Raw genomic sequence first — 25,183 nt, 5'->3', positions numbered from 1 at the left:
TACTTCACAAATCAATTTTATTAATTTAAACACAAAATGAATGAAGAAAAATTCTGTACACAGTTGTGGACACAACACACTTTTATACAGTTAAGGCCAAGATAAAACTTTGTCTTTTCAATTTGCAGAGTACAAAAACGTAAAATGAAAAGGCTAAAAAACTGTCAACTTCGGTTTGCTTCAAGCAAAAAAAAAAAAAAAAAGAAAGAAAATCCATTGTTAAACAATTTGGAGAATTCAAAACTGACTAATTCTAGCAGCAACATGAAACTTCAGAAAAGGATAGGGTAGCTCTTGAGCTACTTTGGGTCAAAGCTGGTGTTTCTTTTTTCCCCCCAATATAATATTCAAGAAAATTCATTCAAAAAGTAATTTCATGACAATGGAAGGCTTTCTAGATGAGAGAAAGAAACTAGTACCAAAACTGACCACTTCTGGAGAAACTTTTTATGGTACAACAAAAGTGACAACTTTTATTTCCCATATTTATGCTTGCTGTGTAATACATAATAAGGTGAAGAGGAACATTGTTTCCTTGGAAATGATGACCGGGCTCCGTGTCCACTGCCAGCAATGAACTTCCTTGGGATGGTGGGGGAGAGTGGAGGAAAACAGGGAATGCAACTGTAGGGAGGAATGCAAAGGTTTGCTAATTTCCAGCTATGGGGTAATGTCCTCCTTTATCGCAACAAGAAAATGCAGACACTCAAATCTGAGCACACGAAAACTTCGCTTTGTTCGTTTCCAATTCATGAACCATTTTATTAAAAAATATAGCTATCCTCTGCATTCTTTCTGGAAAAAGAAGCATTTGAATAATCATTTTTTTCCCCAAGTAGTAACATATAGGGTTGTCAGAAAAGTCATGACGTATTTTTTCTATGTTTTTCATTGCAAAAATGCATCATGACTTTTCTGACAGCCCCACACATTAGTGTTGAAGACGAAAAAGTGAGGTGGTAAGAGGAAGGTTTTTTTCCAAATGACTCAAGACAACTGCTATGTTCTTTCCCCAAAGCCCTCCTAACAGCATAAAAAAAAAAAAAAGAAAGAAAAAGGAAAAAAAAGAACTGATGGGGGGAAAAATCCTATTGACACTTGACATCCATGCTTTTGGTCTTGACAACATTAACTAAAAAACACCCCATTATCTACATATTTATACCCAGTATACTTGGATAAGGCACTGCACGTGAGTTCGTGCACAGACTGCCTCATATTTCACTATCCAGGCATTGCTACCTTTCAATATTTTCTAAACAATATGTAAAAGAATCATCCATTATTACAAATTTACACCCAAAATTCTTTCTGTACATGATTGTCTCAGCGATGTACATATTACACGTTTAAATTAGACATACGTTAAACTACTTTGCAATGTGCTAAAATTCAAAGTACTTGCTGTGTCATGAGGCGAAGGCCTTTACTCGCTTCTTTCATACGCTCTTCTCCCTTCAATTGTTTGACGCCAGAAAGTCTGTCGGAGTGAATGGGACGGTGCACTGGGGTTATATACCTCCATAAAGCTGTTTCTTTGAAAAGTCTGTTCATAAATAAGTACTGATTACCCTGGGTAGGAGACGCCGAAAAGTAAACTTTCTTTACAAGCAAATTCCCCCACTGATGTTCAGGAAACACACTTCAGTCTTGGTTGTGCAATCAAGTTAGCTGTACCGAAGAAGCTGTTTGTGTCGTCACATTGAAGATGCTAAAACCCTTAAGCGTTCGCAGGTCCTTTCTTCACAGGTTTGAACCATGTAGTTAATGTGGCGGAGACACATTACACTGTGCTAGAACATTCTCATGGCTTGTTTTCATGGGATTCACAGTACTTGTGGCAACAGCTGTTCTGAAGAAATAAACGTGGTCCTTCATTTACCACAAGGGCAGATGGCAGCTGAGCGTCCGTAGGTAGAGATCGGGAAGTCACGAGTCGGGCGAGGACACGAGACTCAGGCCTGCGGGACGTGTCCCTGGTCACAGGGCAGCTGTGCGGTTTCAAAGTGCTATGGGGCGGTCACAGGTACTCCAGTTCCAAAGCGTGGTGCAGGGCCATGAGGTCCGAGTGACTGGAGACCCTCCAGAAGGGCATGGCGTGCTGTGAAAGGGGAGACACGGGTGAGGACGGAGGCCCGGGCACATGCCACGCCCCGCCTCTGAAACCCCCTCAGGCTGTGAAGACTGCCAGGTAAGGGCTTCCCATCACGTCTGTTTAAAACAAAAACTCAAACCTAATCATCCCCTAAGAGAACCCGGCTGCATTTTACAATGTAATCTGGAGTCTGTTTCTTTTACGAAGGTGATGGGTATTTTTTAAGTAGATCTATAGTGTGACCTGGATGCCAATTCCAAACTTGAAATAAAGCACAGTAGCCATGACAGCATGTTTGTCAAAAACAGTTGCTTTTCAAAGTGTGTAGCCGGTGGAGTTTTAATGCTGGAAGTCTAAACAGTTTTCCTCAGTTTGTAGTATTTTTACATTTTTCAGAAATTAAGCTGCTTCTTGCATGAGTAAATGGTTTTCATTTATTTTCATCAGGCATTTTTTGCATTGACTTTAGCGTGGCTTTACCATCTGGGAAAATTTTAAGTGAATCTCTAAGGTGTTTTATTGTTTATTTTTTGTAATTGCTTCATCAATCTAAAAATTTAGTTTCAATGATGGAATGTTTGTGAAACACCTGAATTAACCAGAGGTTGCTTCATCCATTTAGGATCGAAATATGATTATAAACTTGAACTGGTCAAAAGCACTGTAGTAAGTGCTTATACATTGGCCAAATCTTTAAGAGAAAGATAATCATCATCTTTCAGAGGACAAAATTCTATTTAGCCCACAGAAAAACAGTTGGGTTTTGATTGCCCCAAAATAATGTAAAGGCCTGAGTGTAATTTGCAATTATAGTTCTAAGGAGTTGTTTAAAAATTCAGAATAGAATTTGGCATGGAAGCAAACAGTGGAGGTGAGAAGTTTGGGGGGGATTATCTGTAACAGTGGCAGCGTCTCACTGTTCTGATGTCGATCACTTATCTGTTATAATTCTGGGAATGCAAACTGTTAAGTAATCTGCTAAAGCACATACATTGGTCTAATATCAAATGTACACCTTTCTGGACTGTATTTTTGTTAGCCTTTGATAACTGAATAGTCCAGAACCGAGGACTAGAAATCTATTTTCAAATTTTTAGGATGATCACTTGGCAGCCTTAGACTGTAAACACAGACTGTACTATTTTGCATTCGAATATTCATCCATTCAGGAATGAAGGTTTTGACTTTGCAGATGGTGTAGCAAACGTCCCTGGCTCACCCTGTCAGCCACAGCCTACAGGTGGGTAGAAGTATACAGTAATCATGAGCATTCACCTGTGTGTTATACTCGCAGGGCCTAAGTCCCATTCCTGGAGAAACGCCTAATAAGGGAGGTAATAGCTGAGCTAGGTACGAAAGGCTGACCAGAAGGGCATTTGAGTGGCTGTTTGTGTTGGGGGGCAGGGGATAAAGAAGAAATTCATTGTTAGGATGCTGGCCGTGTGTGAGAGAAATACATGGTCACGGACATGATAGGCTGCAGGAGCCAAACGATGCAAGGTCTGGTAAAACATATAAAAAGTTTGTCAATGAGAGTTATGATTTATGGAGTATTGTCAGGCACTGTCTCCTAAGAGATAGAATAGGCATTATTCTCACTAGTTCACTAGAGAAAAAACTGAAGGTTTGGGAAGGAACAGAGAGGTTAAAATAATAGCTGGTAAGGAGTAAACACAAGACTCACGCCAGATCTGGTCTGTAGCTGAAACCCATATGCTGTAATATCTCCTAACTGGCCTTTTTGTTGAGCAGTGTAAATGACCAGTACAGCTTAAAGTACGCACAGCTCCTGTCCATGCTCTGTTTGGTAAGGGACACTGAAAAATGTTTGATCAATTACAGTACAGAGAGCTTTCCTTCTTTTTAGAATAGAAATCCATGTGTATTGTAAAACATAGAACTGTATAAAGAAATGCAAATCACTGCAAATCCTGCTACCCAGATAACCTCCATAAATATTTTTCCACATTCATACATGTACACACTCATCTTTGAAATAGTGGCTATGTAGTACAGGCATACCTTGTTTTATTGTGCTTCATTTTATTACACTTCACAGATGTTGCATTTTTTACAAATTGAAGGCAAGACTCTCCACCAGCAAAAAGATTGCAATGCTTTACTGTGGTGGTCTGGAACCGTACCCACACCATCTCGGTGGTATGTCGGTATGTGCCATTCAGCACCCTGTTCATTTTAATACTTAATCACAAGCCCACATTTTCAACTGTACACAGTGTTCTTTTATATATAATCAAATTCAGTTTTTAATTTTTGTATTTATTTTCTCTAATTTACCAGACAGTCATTGCCCCAATGACTGCTTCTCACGTACAGCTGAATAAAGGGTTGTAGAGAGCATTTCTATTTTTCTGTACTGTTATTTCAGGATGGAACAGAGGATGCTAAAGGTGTTTCAGAAAGCCATCCAGAAACTTTCAGGACAGCTTCATAAATACATAAAAAAGTGCTTGGGAGAAGTGGAATGCTTTTCTTCAGAGCAGGCTAAGTCAAACTCTTTTGCATGCTGATTATCTGAAGTTAAATGTGTGTCCCACAGGCAACACTACAACACTCAGCAGCTTGTATTGTAGAATGCAGCAAGTGGCAGAGAAATTGAAAAGGGAACTGAAGAATGTCCAGCTAATTCTTTGGTACACGATGAATGTATAAAGTCAGCATTTAACTCCATAGTAAATTAAGGACCTGTGCCATGGCGTGTCTTACCTTTACAGGTGTAGGAGCTGATGGCAGCCTACAGCGCATTTCACTTACACTGGTTTAGCCCACACTCAAAACACGTAATGGAAGGTGAGATTATCCACAGAGATCACCGAGTTGCCTTGTTTACTGCCACTGAAATATGGATGGCTTTAGTCTTCCTAAATCCAGTATTAATAAGAACCACATGGCCACACAGCCTCTGAGGCGAGTTCAAAGGATGAAATATGCCTGTGGTATATTACAGACAACTCATCACCACGCAGTGATGATGGGGTCATTCATTTGAGCAAAAGTGTAAAAGGCTGTACAGTGATAACTGGCAAAGCTTAGGTGCATGTGAAAGGGAGCAGGCTGTCTCTGGGGACACTCCCGCACAAGGACGGCCACTCCGTCCTCAGCATTACTTCATAACATGAAGGGTAATTAATGACCTCTGTTATAATCAGCAGTCCCATTCTCACAAAAATTAGTGTCTGCTTCTCTAAAAAATGTACATTTACTATTAAGTGACTGATTAGAAGATGACTGAGTTTAGGAGAGCGTATACAGGACTCAATCTCATGTTGACCAATAATTAGAATTAATATTGCAAGAGAATATTTTCCCCAATAGGCACACATTGATGGGAAGATGTTATGGATCTACAAGAGCTTGCTAGGATAAGTGGGTACAAGGTAAATACTTATTTTCTGCATTAGTGGTTAGCCTGGAACAAATATTGCTTATATGAAATCAGAGATAGGGTAGCAAAAGAGGAAAAGCAGATGCCCGAATGAGGAGATACTGTTATACTTTTAAATCTGATGTTATGTGACTTTAAGTTAAATTATGACATAGTCTCCTTGGAGCTCTAGTTTATTGATTTGTAAAATGAGGGTTTAGGGGAAATGACTCGGGGTTGCCTCTAGGTTTAATAAAGTCTATGACTTTATTATAAAATAGCATAGTCTATACTCTGTTACCTATACCTATATAAGCACTGAAGCTAAGATGTTTAATATATAATACATTCATGATATATGCCCTCACTGACAAGAACCAGCAGGCAAGACATACCTGCTAAAACTATTTCATTATAATGTAAGGCAGTGTGGGATTAAGAATCAAAATGATCTAGCCAGAGCAATCAGGCAAGAAATAAAATGCATCAGAACTGGAAAAGAAGTAAAACTATTTTTGGTGACATGATTTTATATAGAGAGAATCCTCAATAAATTCAGTAAAGTTGCAGGATAAAATTAACATAGAAAAATCAGAAGCATTTCTACAAATTATCTGAAAAATTAAAATATCCCATTTACAGCAGCATCAAAAACAATACTTAGGAATAAATTTAACCAAGAAGGTAAAAGATCTCTACACTGAAAATTACAAGACATTGATAAATCAAAGAAGACACAAATAAATGGAAAGGTATCCTGTGTTCATGGATTAGAATTAATATTGTTAAAATGTTGACACTATCCAAATCCAGCTATAGTGTCAATGCAATCCCTGTCAAGATTCCAATGGCATTTTTTTACAGAAGCGGAAAAATAAATCCTAAAGTTTCTAAGGAACCACAAAAGACCCGAATGGCCAAAGTAATCCTGAGAAAGCGCAAAGTGGGAGGTGTCACACTTCCTGATTTCAAACTACATTGTAAAGCTATGATAATCAAACAGTGTGATTTTGGCATAAAAACAAACACAATGACCAATGGCATAGAATTGAGAGCCCAGAAATAAACCCATATATGTTCAACTAATATTTGACAAGGGAGCCAAGAATACTCAATGGAGAAAATATCTTAAATGGTGCTGGGAAAATGGGCATTTCACATGTAAAAGAGTGAAACTAGGTCTCTCTCTTGCACCACTCACAAAAATTAACTTGAAATGGATTAAAGACTTAAAGACCAGAAACCACAAGTCTTCTAGAAGAAACACAAGAAAAAAAGCTCCTTGATATGGGTCTTTGGATGTGACACCTAAAGCACAAGCAACAAAATAAACAAGTGGGCAACATTAAGCTAAACAAGCTTCTGCATTGCAAAAGAAATGATCAATAAAATGAAAACCTATGGAATGGGAAAAAATATTGGCAACCCATATTTGATAAGGTGTTAATATCCAAAATATATAATGAACTCATAAAACTCAGTAGCAAAACAATAATCCAATTACAAAATGGGCAGAGGACCTGAATAGGCATATTTTCTAAGACATACTGATGGTTAACAGGTACGTGAAAAGGTGCTCAACGTCACTATTCATCAGGGCAATGCAAATCAAAACCACAATGAGCTGTCTGTCACCTGGTGCCTGTTAGCATGGCTGTCATCAAAAAGATAAGAGAGAAATGCTGCTGAGGATGTGGAGAAAAGGAACTCTTGTGTACTCCTGGTGGGAATATAAATTGGTAAATTGGTGCAGCCACTGGAGGTTCCTCAAAAAATTAGAACTAGCATATGATCCAGCAATTCCACTTCTGGGTATTTATCCAAAAAATGTAAATACCATGTGGAAGAGATATCTGCCCCCTTACGTTCTTAGCAGCATTATTTAAAATAGCCAATGAATGAACAGATAAAGAAGTGGAATACATTAGAATATTACTCAGCCATAAGAATGAAGGAAATCCTGCCGTTTGTGACAACACAGGCCTTGAGGACATTATGCTAAATTAAATAAGTCAGACAGAGAAGGACAAATTTTGTATCTTACTTACATACAAGATCTAAGAAAACGAAACCCAACAACCTCCCCACCCCCAAACTCATAGGAAAAAAGATCAAGTTTGTTGTTACCAGAGGTGAAGGGGAGGGGAATTGGACCAAGGTGGAAAAAAAATACCAACTTCCAGTTACAAGACATACATATATATATATATATATATATATATACATATATATATATATATATATATATATATACACACACACACACACACACACACACACACACACACACACACACCGGGGCTGTAATGTATAACATGATGACTAGTTAACACTGCTAGATGGTACATTTGAAAGTTGATCCTAAGAGTTCTCATCACAAGGAAAAATCTTTTTTCTTTTTTTAAAATACCTATATGAGGTGATGGATGTGAACTAAATTTATGTGGTAATCATTTCACAATATATGTAAGTCAGTAAGTCCTTATGCCATATGCCTTAAATTTATAGAGTACTATATGTCAGTTACATCTCAACAAAACAAAAAGGAATCAAAATGATAAATTCAGAGAGAAGAGAGCTCAGGTGTAAGCCAGAAAGGCTAAGGTGGGTCTGCACTGAATTTGAAGATTGGAAAAAGCTGGTTAGGTACATGAGAAACGGATGGGACTCGAAGGGTGTGTTTCTGATAAAGATGAATAGGAAAGGAGATTGTCCCAGGTAGATGCTTTTGGAATATCTAGCTAGGAAGGAGGAAGGTTAAGCAATTTGGAGCAGCACTTAGGGAAGGATGGATTGGAGGTGGCAGCAGAGAAGCCAGGCAGGACAGTGGAAATGACTTGGTGCAATGGCTAGGAGACTTTGTGGAGAAAGAAGTCATGTGACTCGGTGATGGGTGGGAGGTAGAGAACACCAAAGCAAGTTTGAAGGGATGAACTGGTTTGGGAAAGCTGAAAGCACTTGCCGGTATTCAGATGGGATGACCTGGGATCTTCCATCAGGCAGCTAGAGCCATGGGACTAAAATCAGAGCTAAGCACACATATTAACAGAAATGACCGGCGCAACTGATGTGTAGGAATCGCTCATTAAGATGAGGTATGTAGTGAGAGAAGTTGGTACAAGGCCTATACCTTAGGAAGGAGCACATGTTTTGTGGTCATTAGAACAAAAATGTTCCCTGAATAATGGGAAAAAACACATTCTTCCTTCTCCTCCTGTCCATACATGCAACTTTCCAATTTCCCTTATGTTACCTTTCCTCCTCATCTGGTATTTGGTATTTATCCCTTTTGGTTACACATAAAACCAACACCACCGAAGGCTGGGTGCATGGACACTTGCATGTAAATGGAATTTTGCTGAATTATTAAAAATCTATTAGTAAAATGTTAAGAGCACATAACCTTTGGCCCCCGTATTGCATTTCTAGGAATTTAGATACACTTGCCCATGAACAAACCACATACAGACCATTTACTGCAGAATGTTTATAATAATAGTAAATGCTGGGAACCACCTAAACGTTCAGCCCGAGGGGACTCGTTAAATTACAGCACATCCACATATTGGATTACTGATGCAGCCATTTAAAAGAGCTAGAGACACATGTACTGATAGGGAATAACTGCCAGGATGTCCTGTTAAGTGAAAAAAGTGTATAGTTACCATTTGGGAAAAAAAAAAAGAACATATCTGTGCTTTCCTATGCATACACTCTCTAGAAAATCTGCATATGGAAGTACAAATACTTCTCAAATTGTAAATAAAGAGATCTCGGAAGATGGATTGTTCTAAGAACTCAATATGAAACTTTTACACAACATTGCTCTTTTATTTGTGTATCTGCTTCATCTCTAGACCTAAGTGAGTTTTTTTAAGCATGGAAGGAAATCTGATTTAAGATCTGGCACATATAGTATAGTATGTATATGTTCATTAAGTACTAAATGAATATAATGGCTTTAGAATAATAAAATTCACTATAATCAGTGATAGTAATTTCTCAAAGAAAACTAAAAGCAAAATCTTAGAAGCAGCAAGAGAGATGTTAAGGGAATACCCATAGACGATGAGCTGATTTTCAGCAGAAACTGTAGGCTCAAAGGGAATGGCATGATTTATTCAAAGTGATGAGGGGGAAAACCTACATAAAAGAATACTCTACCTGGCAAGGCTATGATTCAGAATTGAAGGAGAGGTAATTTCTCAGAACTAAAAGGGATCTTCACCACTGAACTGGCATTTCAGGAAATGTTAAAGGAACTTCTTTAATCAGAAAACCAAAGGCCAAAACTAGAAATCAGAAAATAAATCTCACTAGGAAAGGCAAACATAGTACTAGATCAAGCACTTATAAAGCTAGTATGAAGGTTAAAAGACAAAAGTAGTAAAATCATATGCAGCAACAATAATTGTTATGGGATATATACACACCCAGATGTAAAATATGACATTAAAAACATAAAACGGGAGGGAAGGGAGTAAATATGTAGTGCTTTCAAAATGTGTTCAAGCTTAAGTGACCATCAACTTAAAATGGACTGTTATACACATAGTTGTTATCTGTAAGTCTCATATGACCACAAACCAAAAACCTATAATAGATACACAAAAAACAAAAAGAAAGGAATCCAAACACAACATTAAAGAAACATTAAATCACAAGGGAAGAGAGCAAGAAAGGAACCGAGAACTACAAAAATTAAGAAAATGGATGTAAGTACATACCTATCAATAAGTACTTTAAATGTAAATGGACTAAATGCTCCAATGAAAAGACATAGGATGGATGAATGGATTTAAAAAATGGACTACATGCTCCAATCAGAAGACACAGACCCGTACATATGCCGCCTACAAGAGACTCACTTCAGATTAAAAGACATGCACAGGCTGAAAGTAAAGGGGTGGGAAAAATATGTACCATGCAAATGGAAACAAAAAAAAGCTGGGATAGCGATACTTCTATCAGACACAACTTAAACACTGTAACAAGAGACAAAGAAGGGCATTACAGAATGATAAAGTGATCAATCCAAGAAGATGATATAACACTTGTAGACACCTGTGTACCCAACACAGGAGCACCTAAAAACATCAAGCAAATACTGACATAAAGGGTGAGATTTACAGTATTGCAGTAACCGTAGGGGACTGTGACATCCCACTTTCATCAGTGGCTAGATCATCCACACAGAAACTCAACAGGAAGCATTGGTCTTACATGACACATTAGATAAGATAGACTTAAGAGATACAAAACACTCCATCCAAAACAGAATACACATTTTTTTCAAGTGCATGTGGAACATTCTCCAGGATAAATCACATGACAGGCCACAAAACAAGTCTCAATAAATAAATTTAAGAAGACTGAAGTCGTATCAAGCATCTTTTCAACCACAACAGTAGGAAACTAGAAATCAATGACAAGAAGAAAACTGGAAAAACACAAACATGGGAGACTAAACACACTACTAAGCAATCGATGTTAAATGAAGAAATCAAAGAGAGAAATTTTAAAATTACCTCAAGATAAATGAAAATGGAAACAGTGTTCTAAAATCTATAGGCTACAGCAGAAGCAGCTCTAAGGGAAGTTTATAAAGCAATACAGGCCTACCTCAAGAAAGAAGAAAAATCTCAAACAAGCCGTATACCTAATGGAACTAGAAAAAGAAAAACAAACAAAAGCCAACGTTAGTAGATGGAAAGAAAGATCAGAGTGGAAATAAATGGAATAGAGAAAAAAACCCCAGTAAGTATATTAAACTAAGAGCTGGTTCTTTGAAATAATAAACAAAATTGATAAACTGTTAGCCAGACGCATCAAGGAAAAAAGAGGGCTCAAAAATAAAAGAGAAGTTACAACAGACACCACAGAAATAGAGGTTCATAAGAGAATACTATAAACAATTATATGCCAACAAAGTGGATAATGTAGAAGAAATGGATAAATTACTAGGAACATACAACCTACCAAGATGAATCATGTAGAAATAGAAAATCTTAACAAACCTATTATCAGTAGTCAAAAAATTCCCAACAAACAAAAGTCCAGGACCAGATGGCTTCAAAGGAAAATTCTACCAAACAAAGAAGAGTTCATTAATACCTATCCTTCTCAAACTATTCCAAGAAATTAAAGAAGGAACTCTTCTGAATTCATTCTATGAGGCCAGTATTACCCTGATACCAAAACCAGACAGACACTACAAAACAAGAAAATTACAGGCCAATATCCATGATGAACATAGATGCAAAAATTCTCTACAAAATATTAGAAAAACTAGATTTAAAATGTTAAAAGGAACATACACCACTATCAGGTGGGATTTATTACAGGGATGCAAGGATGATTCAATATCCACAAATCAATGTGATACATCGCATCAACAAAATAAAGGATAAAAATCACAATCATCTCAATAGATGCACCTCAAACCTGTCAGATTAGTTACTTGTTGTCTTTTTGATAATAGCCAAATAAGTGTTGGTGAGGTTGTGGAGAAAAGGGAACCTCTGTGCTGCTCTGCTCTGTTGGTAGGATTGCAAACTGGTGCAGCCACTATGCACAACAGTGTGGAGGAACATCAGTTTTTTCTGTCTCTGAGACTATTTCTGTTTACATTGCTTGTTTATTCAGTTTTTTAGATTCCACGTGTAAGTGAGATCATATGGTATTTGTCTTTCTCAGTATGACTTATTTCACTTAGCATAAGGTTCTCTAAGTCCATCCATGTTGTTGCAAATGGTAACGTTTTATTCTTTTTTATAGCAGAGTAATACTCCATTGTATAAATGTATCACAGTTTCTTTATCCAACTGTCTATTAATGGGCATTTCTGTTGTTTCCATATCTTGGCTATTGTGAATAGCACTGCAGTGAACATAGGGGTGCATATATTTTTTCAAATTAGTGTTTTGGATTTCGTTAGATAAATACTCAGGAGTGGAATTGCTGGGTTATAAGGTAGTTCCATTTTTAGTTTTTTGAGGAATCTTCATACTGTTTTCCTTAGATGCCTGACCAATGTGCAATACACCTCATGCTGAGGCAGAACAATATTGAATGTCAACTATAATTAAATAATTAAACGTAATATATATAAAAATATAGTTAAATATATGTACATATATTTACACATACACACACACACACAGAGGGTGCCAAAAAAATGTATACACATTTTAAGAAAGGAGAAATCTGTATTAAAATTACTCTGATGGTAACCACTTCGAGCACTTCTTGTAATTGCAGAAGTCAAACGTGGCTTGTATTCATCTTTTGTTATTGGTATATATTGAGTATTAAAATTGTAATACAATTTTTCCCTTTCTTAAAATGTGTATATATTTTTTTGGCACCCTCTGTGTATATAGTCACAGGATGTGGAGCACAGCATAGGGAATAGAGTCAATGGAATTATAACAGCTATATACGATGTCGGGGGGGGTAGTAGATTGGGGGAGGGGGCTATCACTTTGTGAGGGGTGTAAAATGGCTGTTACGCTGTTTTGTACACCTGAAAGTAATTAAATATTTTTAAAAAAACAGTATGGAGGCTCCTCAAAAATCTAAACTAGAACTACCGTATGATCCAGCAATTCCACTGGTGGGTATCCGAAGAAAACAAAAAGGAAAAATAAAGTCACTGCATTAAAAAAAGACCAGGTATACTGCAGTATGTGCCCCTGAAGTACTAAATGAAAGTAGTGGCTTTAGAATAATAAAACCCACTATACTCAGTGTTAGTGATCCCCGTCTCATTTACGTAAAACTAAAAGCAAAATATTGCATTAAAAACGTTATCTTTTTTACAAAACCCGCTTCTTTGTCTCTAGAATGAGCTTAGAATCAAGCATTAGGTCCTCAGCCTCATCTTGGATTTCAGCAAGTTTTGTAGCACATTTAAGATGGCCATTTTTCGGTAAGGACTTTGTCATTATTTAGAATCACGGCTGCTTGCCATTTCCCCCAGTTATTATTCACAAGAGATTTACTTTAAGAAGTTCCCTGAAAAATAAAGTTTAGTTGTAGAGTTATAAAAATCAAGGCCAGTTGCACTCTAGAAATGAAAACTGCTTTCAGTGTGCAGGAGTCTATTGCTTACATTTAGATTTAAAAAAAAATCATATGCCTAACTGTTTTCACTCGAGGTATACTGTATTACGGAAACAAAGATTGTTATGGTTAAAAAAAGGAGGCCTGGCTGATTTTGACAACAAAAGACACATGTCAAAGAAAGACGTCCATAGACAGATGGCTTCCCACATTCTCTATCTCGTCTTTCTAGGAACAGAGGTGCTCACAGAAGACTCTTGCAAGAGATCATGGACTAATGTTCTTCTTTTAAATAAACAAAGGTGTTTCTAACCTTTTCTCTTTGAAGGTGTGCTTTTTCATGATAAAAATCATAGAATTGGATGAAATTGCTGAGGAAAGCCCTGGGAACTATATTGGCAAAGAGAACCTGGATGACAGACCAGACTTCAATTGTCCAGAACAAAACAGGCAAGTGGCAGAAAAATACTCACTGGTTTCCATTTCTGGGATTAAAAACAGTAACTACGTACTTCCAGCGAAAGAATGTTATTTAGGGAGATGAAAGACATCTTTACAGGAAAAAGAGGGTGTTGTACTAGATTTTTTACAAGAACATAGGAAATTAAGAGAGAGAAGCTCAATGGTTGAAGTCAATTTAGAAACAATGCAAAATGTTTTGATTTTGCAAAACGTTTTAGTGCTCAAGCTGGCAGAACTTCACTGGTTCACTATTAATTATATTTAATAATCTAAAATGCTCCTGAACTATAAATTATGTATCAGAATGATTTATTTTTAAAATTTTAATCATGAATATAAAATGAGGGGAAAGAGGATACTAAATAGTTATATCTACTTCCTAAAAGGAAAGACATGAATATTGCACGCTTTAATACCTTTTTGTAAATCAGATTATATTTAAGATATGTAAATACCATTTATAATTGGAAGGAATTTTGTGCTAAATCTTACCGACACAATTGGCTTAAATACTAGTTTGACCACACTTTCTAGCTGTGTGAACTTGGCCAAATTATTTACCTTCCTGTGTCTCTGTTTTCTCATCTGTAAATTGGGTCTAAGGACTGCTTTCTCATCAATTTACTGTGAGGATTAAATGAGATAGTAGGAAGCACCTGACTGAGGGCCAGGGACATAATCAGGGCTTTTTAATTGATAGTAATTCTTGTTCCTTACCATTCTGATACTAATCAACTATAGCACGCATAACCATTTCTATTTCTTTAGCTTGAATTTTTATATATAATTAATTTTTAAAATGGGATGATGAATTTTAGTCTTCCCCCCCAATTAAATATTTCCCCTAAGTTAAATACTAAATATTCTCCATCTTTTTGCAGAACTGCACTTTAAAGATATTTATTATCTATTGTGAATTATTAGGACTTTGTCTCTAAACTCATGCACAAAGTACTGCTATTTAAATACTTGTTAACCTAAAAAGAAGGCTAGACAGAACATAAGAAATGGCCAGCTTGTCACTCTGGATGATATATTGATGACATTTGAATATTCTGTGGGACTGTTCAGGAATCTGAACCTTTGGAAAAATCTGTACACTCTGCATTCACACATACACAGTCATTTAATTACTGGTCACAGTTTTGTCAGAATTCCCATACCGGTTGAGGCAAGGAGTGTGTTCATAATAGATACTGTTGGACTCTTATCACTTACACATCACAGGAAATCAAAACAAAAAGTTGCAGCTAGGAGTACTCAGGCACAGTCAAAAATTCAAAGAGGATGTTCTTTGCAGGGAGCAGCCTAATTCTTTTTGGTTTAGGGTGTGTGTGTCCCAAATAAAAATAATAACATACAAAGATAAATAGTGGAAATAATTTTAACTGTTCTTCAAAGAGCGCAAATACTCTTAGTTCTATTACTACTTTCGTTCTCACCTCAAACCAAGAATTCCTTCACTTTTACCATGTTGCGTTCACTCACACCAACCAAGCACCTAAGAAACATACCGCTCAGAAAGGTCTTGAAAGGGACTCACCCGCAGAGACCGTGGTGGGGCCCAAAGCATTCCATGTGTTCCCTGCATTTTAAGTCACCACTTCGCTAAGCATCCTTCTGCCTACCACAAGCTTAAAGGTCACATTTTGGCAATCTTCTCCTGCAATTAAAACTTTTTGGTGAATACTGGAGAGAGAAGGGCTAGCCTGGAAGGCAGACCCCCACCTGGGCCACACTGGCATGAAATGCTGCTCTTCAGTGAGTTCTGCGTTGCTCCGAGGTGCAAATCTATCGCAGGCCCCTCGAGCCACTATGAGAGTCTGTCTAGGAATGGCACGAGGACTCCAGGGGCTTCCCCAGATGTCTGGGTTCCCATCAGGCATCCTCTTTAACTCGCCAGGGTTGAGCCTTGGGTATTCTAAATGACGTCTGGGGAAGATTTCATTTTATGCAGACAGCCCAGAGGGCTAGCAGATCTACCTAATGACAATGGTGGCTGGCCATTGGTGAAGTTGGAATGTCACAACTATTGCTTAAATGACAAATACTGCTGAGCATCAAGGTCTCCTGGATCTAAGTGTGCGTGGGTGCCCACCAGTACCAATCACATGTGGGGAGCATATAATCCTGGGCACACTGTGGATCTATGGGTATAAGGGAAATAATCTATTCTTTAAAGGACTGGGGTCAGCTTCTATGTTTCTATGGGGATTCAGAGGCAGTGAAAGTGAAGTACATCAGCTTTAGACTCTAAGAAGGCTGACCATGTGTCATGCTTAAGGCTGCATTTATGTCCTGGTGACTTCTTGTGCCACTTCTGGTATATACTATTGGGTTGTCGGAAAAGTCAAGATGTATTTTTTCTATGTTTTTCATTGCAAAAATGTATCATGACTTTTCTGACAACCCTATAGAACAGTCCAGAAGAACTAGGTTGTTGCATCTTTTATGGAAATACACAGTAATTTCTATGAGAGTGTGGGGAAGGGAAGGGAAAATTGTTCTATTAATTAAACTCATAAAATATTTAATGCTCTTCAATTTAAGAAATATTTATAGAGTACGACTATGTCAAGAGTTAGGGAGTTGTAAAATATTCTGAAGATAGAGTGTCAAACCACAAAGCAAAATAAGATCCCTACCTGTCTGCAGCTCACACTTTACCGCTGAAACAGACACATATATGAATAATGTATTGCACACTCTGTCTTATGGGTTTTACATATCCTAACTAAATCTAATCCTTAAACTAGCCCAATGAGCGAGGTGCTAGTATTATCCCCACTTACAGATAAGGAACGAGAGAAAGGTAAGTAACTTGTTCAAAGCTACAGAACCGGTAAGCGGCGGGTCAGGCTCAAGAGTCCAAGCTATTTACAACAACTTCTCCAATTAAAGTATCAGTGAGTGCTCCTGTAACTGAACCCTTACAAACAGGGGAAATAGAAAAGGTGGTGCATGAACTGGAGTTTGAACAGTAAGATGACAGTAGGGATGAAGTGCTGGGGGTGGCCAGAGAAAGTTCAGCAGGCTAACATGACCCCAGAGTAAGGCGTGCGAGTGGGAAAGACGGGACACGCAGGTTACGGCGAGGCTGTGGAGACCCCGAGTGCCAGCCGACGAAGGTGGCCCCCTCATCTTTCCTCCTTTTAACAATGCAATAACGCACATGAATGAGAAAGCGTCTGCTACGGGAAGTGGCGGGGCTACACCTGAAGGGGTGCAGAGGAATAAGAGGAGGAAGGATGTGTGAAGCGGCCTCTGGTTGGGTGGCTCCCTCCTTCCTTTCCGAGCGTCTCAAGGGAGGCCAGGCGGCGACCTCCAGTCCTGATAAAAACAAGGCTCTGTGCTCTGGGGCAGCCAAGAGTTCCCAGGCCAGCTCAGGCCAACCCGCAGAGCCTTTCTGAAGTGATGTGTGGAAGGTTCTTAGGTTGCGTCCAGGCTCAGGTAGCACGGTTTTACTAACCTGGACATGTCTGCTGTGGGTGCAGACGGCGGCATGAGCACAGCACATGTGTTATCTCTGCTCTGGGGGATGGCAGCATGCCTTCCTGTCGCCAAGCAGCAAACCAAAGTCTACACGCCATGGAATCCAGCCATCCATGCCCCCTGGGCTTACGCATGCCCCTCTTCAAAAAGATCACTTCGTAGTTAAGCCTGCACTGCCCTTTTTCAGTGCTTACGGTTCTGGACACATGCGCGAGAATGTGTTTCAGAGACACAGAACTTGTGGAAATGACCCAGCTCTGAGAATGTGGAGGCCTCGGAAGACCTGACCAGCACCAGACGTGCCGCCTGGAGTGCTCACCTTTTTTGCTCCTTGTTCCTCTTCCACACCATCGCCTATAACGACGTACACCACTTTTCTTCCAAACCTTTGAATTATCCTCTCAAAACAGCTTTCTTTTCCTAAGGAACAAAAATAAATTATAAAAAATGTCAAGTCCTGGGAACCCCAGTGCTATAGAGCTTGACTTTTCTTATACGAAATGCTTTTCTCATACTTGTAACTCAACGCTCACCTACTTGTGTGACTAGGAGGGTGCTTTTGCACGCCATCTGGGTCACATGTGGAAGAGCTTAATACATTAAAATTGTAACTTAGTTACTCAGGTGTCCCATTTCTTGGAAATTGACCGTTTTAGTACTCTTTGCCCAAGGATTCGCTTATTAAATAGCAGGTTCTAGTCACTCACAGTAGTGTTGGAGGGAAAAAGGACTGCTTTGCAGTCGTACCTACAAGCTGAGATTAAACAGGCATGCAATTCGGCAACATAGTTTCAAAATGTTCCCTGCTCTATCAAACTCTGAAAATGATGCTGATTCAAAGGCAATATTGAGAAGGATGGAGAACAATGGGGCACCACACACTGGAATGAGTTTCCCCCTTCATTTTCAGGTTGGGAGTCTTTGGGTCGTCGGGAAAGTCATGACATATTTCTCTATGTTTTTCAATGCAAAAATCTGTCATGACTTTCCCAACAACCCAATATTGGGATTAAAGACCTCTTCGAAGCCTAATGTTTACCTGAAATATTCTCGTAAACCTGTTTCTGAAATAAATGTCAGGTAATTGGTGGCCCTACAGGGAGGTCATGCTTGCCGTACCCAGGCATCTGATGTTCAATAAAGCTCCTTCCTAGAGGAAGAGCGGGTACAGGTAACAGAATACCTTTATCTATCTATTCTTTCTCATGTGCATGATTTGGCTACACTGTCAGCACATCCCTGCAGTTAATGCAGCCATTGTTGCTTCTTAGAGAAGAAACTGGTGTTCCAGGTCCTGGGCTGCCAACAGGGTCATTTTAATGGACAATGGGGCAGTTTATAGCTTTCAAATGTGAATGGCTGAGCGAGGACTGCATCTCTTTCAAATAAGGATCAGATATACATGCGGACAAATTGCTTGTTTGCTTAAACAAATGTCTGCTTTATATTTGTATTTTGCACTAAAATCTCTACTTTGCATCTGACTGAACGAAATAGGGCCAGCCGTATTCAAAGGATGTAATTTCAATGCTTCTTTAGGTGCCCACTAAACTGTGAAATATTAAATCATTTTAAGAAACAAATACGAAGTATAGTGTGCACTGCAAAAATATACAACCCAAAACTTGGATGTCATGAAACATTTTCCCTCCTTAGAGGAACATGTTAACGTGTTTTTTGCAAAGTTTCCTTTTCTTGGAAAATGGGAAGGCAAACTCAATGTTTTGTAAAGGTGAAGCAGTGGTGAACAAAACAATTCCAACCCGTATACCATCTCCCATAGGCTTCAATGTGAATTTGGGGTCATGTAGACAGTTCGCACAATAAAGACTAAAAAACATGGAAGCTGAGTTTGAGAAGCTAACTGAAGGTCTTATCTGAAGTTTTCTTTTTGATAAACCCGTTGTGTTGAAAGGACATCCTAGCTGAGCTACATGAGGTACCAGTCACCTTTTCCTGTGACTCTGCCATGTTGTCTACAAGAAAAATTCCTGGGTTTTCTGCATGGACCCCCAAATTATATCTCATTTTATGGCAAAATTAGCACTATAGGAGTTTTAATCTTAATTTTTCTTATTAAAAATATCATACAACGGTATCCTACTGCTGGTTTTGGGATTATTTCTATACCACCACATATTTTTAATTCTAATTTTTATTCTGTGCTGACAAAAACAAAAGTCCAAAATTACAAACAAAATCCCATTTAAAAACATGTGACTGTCATTGTAATTTCCTGTCATCCTAACATTTTCAAATGATTTGGGATTAAAGGTCATTGTGCATGACATGTAATACACTGTTCTTTCTTTCTGGGAAGTTAAGCACTACCCCTTCTGTCTTATATGCTTCTTTGGAATTTGTTCTGACTTTCTGAATTTGTGCTGATAAACCTTTACCTTGGGTCCCTGTTTACAAAACACACTATGAATCCTCTTTACTGATACAGAGAGGGTAAACACCTGACTTAATGTAAACTGACTGCTATTTTTATGGAACATGAGAACATATGAAAATTCTGGTTTTATCAGGCTACCCGGAGTTCTATTCTATTTGGTAGCTTCCTTTATTTTAATAAGAATTTCCCCGCATTCTGTTCTCAAACGCCAACTATTTCCAGCTTCACAGGGCTATTGGAATATCCCAATAGTTCTTTAAACTCAACATTGATAAGATCAAACCTTTGTCTTTCCAATCAAACCTGATTACCCCATCAGTTAACAGTGTCACCACTGACCAGATGCCTAAAGAAACCTCAGTGGCAGCCATTTTATTCATACATTTCATTCAATAATCACCGAGCCCCTACAATGTACTGGGCACTATAGCTACAGTGATGAGTGAGAAGACAGACTTGACTATCGAGAATATTATAGTCTGATAGGAAGTCAGACTATGAGCAAATCATTGTATAAGCAATTTGCTGGTGATGATTTAGTGAGTGCTTTGAAGGAAACGTATAAAAGTGGAGACTTAGACCTACAGGGATTCCATTTTTGCCCCCTTTTCTTTAGAGTTGAGCAGCCAAAAACCACCTTTTCCCCACCTACCGGGATACTCCTCCCGCTTCCTCAGGACTCACTGACATCTCATTAGGATGACATACAAGCCATGCATGAGGAGACCCAGGTCTACCTCTTCAGCTTCCCATGAGCACTGCACATCAGTAACCCAGCGCCACTCAAAAGTCCCTCAGAAAGGAGCATGTTTTAATTTCTCTGTCCCTTCGTTCTCATCAGCCCATCAGCCTAGTTAAAAGGAAACTCGTATTTACCTTCCATACCCAGCTAGGATGTCATTTCTCCCCTTTGACTTTCACCTACACTTGACCTCAGCCTCCTTCCGGGTGGGAGTGAATGCTTTCCACCTTCTCACTGGTGTGCCCATTCAGGCACTTAGTGGTAGAGCCCCCAAGGGTGTGGAAAGATGCCAGGACCTTGGAATCAGAGATACCTAGTTTGTTCCTTATCCTTATTAGCTATTAACTGGAACAATTAAGCCTCTAAGCTTTACTTTCCTCATTTGTAATATGGAAAGGTTGTGAGAGCAATTTTAATATGTAAAATGCTTTGTATAGTTCTGGGAATCTAATAAATACTTGCTAAATACTCCTTTATATACATCTTTATCATATTACATTTATTCAGATGCCTGCTTCCCCCGCTAGATAGTGAATTCTCTTAAGAAGAAGAGCTATGCCTTCTTTTTTTATTTAATCCACTTTTATTCTGTCTTGGTTCATATTCTAACTAAATTTCACATTAGTGTTCTTTCTCCACCTATGCCTATGTTTCCTTCTTGCAAAACTTAATTTTTTTTGTATCCCCATAACAAAAATGGGAACTCAACTGTGTATGCATTTTGAATTAAACCAAAAAAATAGTTAATCCAGAACTGATGCTAAATTGACTGTCACAAAAATGCACAGATTTAATGTTAGCCAGTAAAGTGAAATTTTCTGAATAAAACTATGTGGATTATGTTTTATATTTCTCTTCATGTCTAGAGCCAATTTTGACAATACAATAAAATTATTCTAGTGTTTCTGACATCCAGAATTCTGAAAAAAAGTTTGTCTTTTTTACTGCCTTTCATTTTTACCCGCCTAAAGAAGAGTGGATTGTAAAACAAACCAAAACAAAACAACAGCTCACCTATTTTAGTTGCACTGTAAATATTTTCTATTGGAAATACAATTCCTAATCCATAGAGCAGGACTTTCGCCAATGCTGGGATAAGCTGAGTAGTTGTTACTAAAATATTCACACAATTCGTCCTATGACAACAGAAAGAAGAAGAAGAAGAAAAAAAGACCGTTGACAAATCTCCAAAATGAAGAAACACAAGCACAGCTAATTTTCCAGCAAAGGCACCAAGAGGGACTTGGGGGGAGCTTACCGGGAGTGAATGAGCGTGAGTGCTTTCAAGGCCAGTGTCAACCAGGAATCCGTCAGGGCTTCGATCTCGGCCCTCAGCTGCAGCCACGCTTCCCGCTTGGCCGGACCTAGCAGACCTGTGGATTTAAAAGCATGAACTACTTCCTCACCAATGTGACTGTTCAACTTTATAAATAATTAACATTCAGTGATACTCTACTACCACCCACAAGCTTTATAGTGCACCAGGTAACTTTCTCCATATTCGCATTCATTTGATAAATATTTAGTACTGCAGGAAACACCTATTGAGTTTGCATTCCTAGCATCCCTCTTTCTGGTTAGAAGGCATCTCTTCTTCTTGGGGAGCCTCCTTGCACCCATTCCTTGAACCATCTAGTGTGGGCAAAGCTAACCCTCCCCTCTGGCTCCCAGGGCAGGCATAGGACCATGGCTTGGCCAGTGCAAGTCCATCTTGGAACTTTTGCTGAATCTATTGGGAAAGATATTTTCCCACCCAACGGAGGTACTAAACTGGTAGAATATAAACCTGAACCTACCAGTGGTCCTTTTCGCCACCTTCTGGGAGGCAGTGACCTAGAATGACTCCTATCCAAAGGAAAGGTGAGGCAAGAGATTCCTGATGCCATGATTTGAGCCTCTGATGCAGCTATGCTGGAAACCAACACCACCCCCAAACTTTTCATTCTTAAGCCAATATATTCCCTTTCTCGCGGAAGCCATCTCAATTCGTTTGGGCGAGGGTTATTTATCCCACTGCCCTGGAAGAACAGTGTATGTCAGAGAAGTCAAGGTCACACCTCGACTGGTACGTAACGGGGCCAAGACTAGACTCAGCTGCGTCTAGGCTAACATTTTTGTCACTAAATCACAGTAGAATAATTACTGGTTCAATGACACTGTCCTAAAAAAAGCTATTATAGCCCAAAAAAGTGAGACAGACAGACGAGTGTGCGGTACTTTGAGAATTTCACGTAGACGGTCTTAACTACCCCAGCAAGATATTGGGGACAGCCACTCGCCTCCGACATTATTCTTGTAAGTGTTGTAGATCTCTTTTACGCGTCTGTAGCGGAAAGCCAACTTCCTCATCCAGTCTACACCGCCCCGCACGCCGGTTGCCAAGCATAAATTAGCACTGGTGGCCGCAGCAGGAAAGCCATCTGTTCCAAAGTTATATGTGCTATTTAGATACAAGAGAAGCCCAAAGTTAACCAAAGTTCATCTTAATTAGCGGAGCTGTTAAACTATAAAATGGAGACAACCACGCCACGTCCCTATGGACTCACCTCAGGTCCTGGCCGTTATCATCTGAGGAGACATCATCTATATGAACTTGGTCACATTCCTGAAATGCAATTAAAATGATACATGTCAATTTTCAAAAATCATTTCCGTTTTTTTGTTTGTTTGTTTCTTTTTGAAAAACCACACATGGCTATTTAAATCCCCACCCCACCCCCAACTTTAATTGGACTGGTTTCCTAATTGGACTGGTTTCCAACTATGTCAATCAGTAGGTGGCAGTCTTGTTAAAATGACATTTTTACCTACTTCAGGTCCTCTTTTAATATAAGAAACAAGCGGTGTCATTAAGGACTACTGTTATTCAGCTTCAGAAAACACATTTTTGTGTTTAGAAAGGAAAGTGATTGAAAACAATTAGCATATGTGTTCCATAAACCTCAGGTACCTGAAGACATCATGCTGCTCCAAGCTGATTCAGTCAAGGCCTCCGCATAACTGAAACCAGACATTTCAGTAAATGTAACATGCTAGAAAAATTAAACCTGATGCTAACTGCCAATGAAATTATGACCTCTGATTGCTGTCGAGCCACACACCAACACAGCCTGAGGCCAGTGTGCCGACGAGCCCAGACAAAAAATCTGTTACTGGTTTGCCATTGATTTGAGAGATGTGAGTTTTATTCTCTCTCATTCTCTCTCTCTCTCTCTCTCTCTCTCAATCTCTCTCTCTCTCTCTCTCTCTCTCTCTCTCTCTCTCTCTCTCTCTCTCTGAGGAAAAAAGCATGGGAGACCTCAAAATTTAAATAGAAACAATCAAACCATGCAATGTTTTAAATTTTTTTTTTACTCTGTTTGTCTGTTCGTTTCATTATTGTTACATTTTCGTTTTAAGTACTGGGTTTATGAGTTGATTATAGAACACTGTTATTTGAACAGACCTGATTTGGAAATCGCAAGCCATGTGTAAACTTTAGAAGAGGAAGCCGTACTGTGGGCTGACGCTAGGTTGGACCAAGTTCATGCTTTTGCACCTGTTAGCACCTGAGCATCCTGTTTCCTACCTCTATGTCCCCAGCCCCTAGCATCATTGTGAGAAGAGATCTCACAGAACTCAATAAAGCAAGAACTCAACAAATATTTGTTGCACAAATGAAAGCACATTCATTTGGAGACGGCCACAGTCTCCAATCTAGAAACAAGTAACACACACGTGGCGTGCTTGGATATTTTAGTCATGATGCTTCTCTTCACAGTCAGGCTCCAGGTACCCTAGAAGCCTCTATTATATGTATTTCCATGAAAAGTTCTAGTTAAAAAAAACATTAGTAAACTAAATTTCCAGGCATGCATCCTATATTTTACAAAGGTCCTTCTGGCTAAAGCTCTGGTCATATGTCCTACATAGTTCGTTTTATAAAATCTAACCTATGCTGATAGCGCTGAACGTCAATTTGGAACAAAGATGACATACGTAAAGCACCGCCGTAACAGAAGGTGTATTTTTTATGTTGCTGGTTCCTTCTGAACAAATTCTTTTCTCTCCATGGATTTGTGAGGAAGGGAGCAGGAGATAGAAGTGGAAAGAAACTCAAACCAGCTGTTGCCTAACAGAATTAAAACCCTGACCCCCAACCTCTTCTCTAAAGCATCTATTTTCCAGGCAGCCCTCTCCCAGCAAGCAGCAAGTTCCAAGGAGGAAAAGACTTTGACCTTGTAACCCACCCCTGCTCTGCTGAGGTCCGTAACCTCAGATAAGAAAAAAGGCAAAGCAAGTCCAGGAGGCCTCATGTGTGGACGGTGAATTTCACATTTTAAGAACAGGTCATTCCTGGAAAACATGTTTGGGAACTTCTCAGCGTTTTTCATCTGGTCGTGGTTCAGAAGACAAACGCTAGTTGTGTTGTTTTGACAATGTACTTATTCTGGGTTTACAAAGTTACTAAACTATGAGTAAGAATTGCTGCCATTTATCAAGTCAGAAACACATTTTTTTATGTTGTTCGTAAATGACTCCTGTAGCGTGCCTGGTTAGTTTTTT

General features: G+C 38.9%; 1 protein-coding gene across 1 annotated transcript; it reads right to left on the bottom strand.

Moving 5' to 3' along the window:
- LOC109372618 (eyes absent homolog 1) lies at positions 1 to 23,243 on the bottom strand (the record flags this gene model as incomplete). The annotated part of the gene is made up of 6 exons (XM_019625990.1): positions 1 to 2,101; positions 17,818 to 17,918; positions 21,653 to 21,774; positions 21,897 to 22,011; positions 22,918 to 23,078; positions 23,185 to 23,243. Coding segments are annotated over 6 exons (639 nt in total), but the record flags the coding sequence as incomplete, so codon positions are not given.
- Between the last annotated feature and the right edge of the window lie 1,940 nt (positions 23,244 to 25,183).

Source organism: Hipposideros armiger, unplaced genomic scaffold, assembly GCF_001890085.2.
Source record: "Hipposideros armiger isolate ML-2016 unplaced genomic scaffold, ASM189008v1 scaffold_650, whole genome shotgun sequence".
In the NCBI taxonomy this organism is placed as follows: domain Eukaryota; kingdom Metazoa; phylum Chordata; class Mammalia; order Chiroptera; family Hipposideridae; genus Hipposideros; species Hipposideros armiger.
The sequence above is the reverse complement of the archived record's forward strand: the minus strand, read 5'-3'. Positions and strand labels throughout refer to the sequence as shown.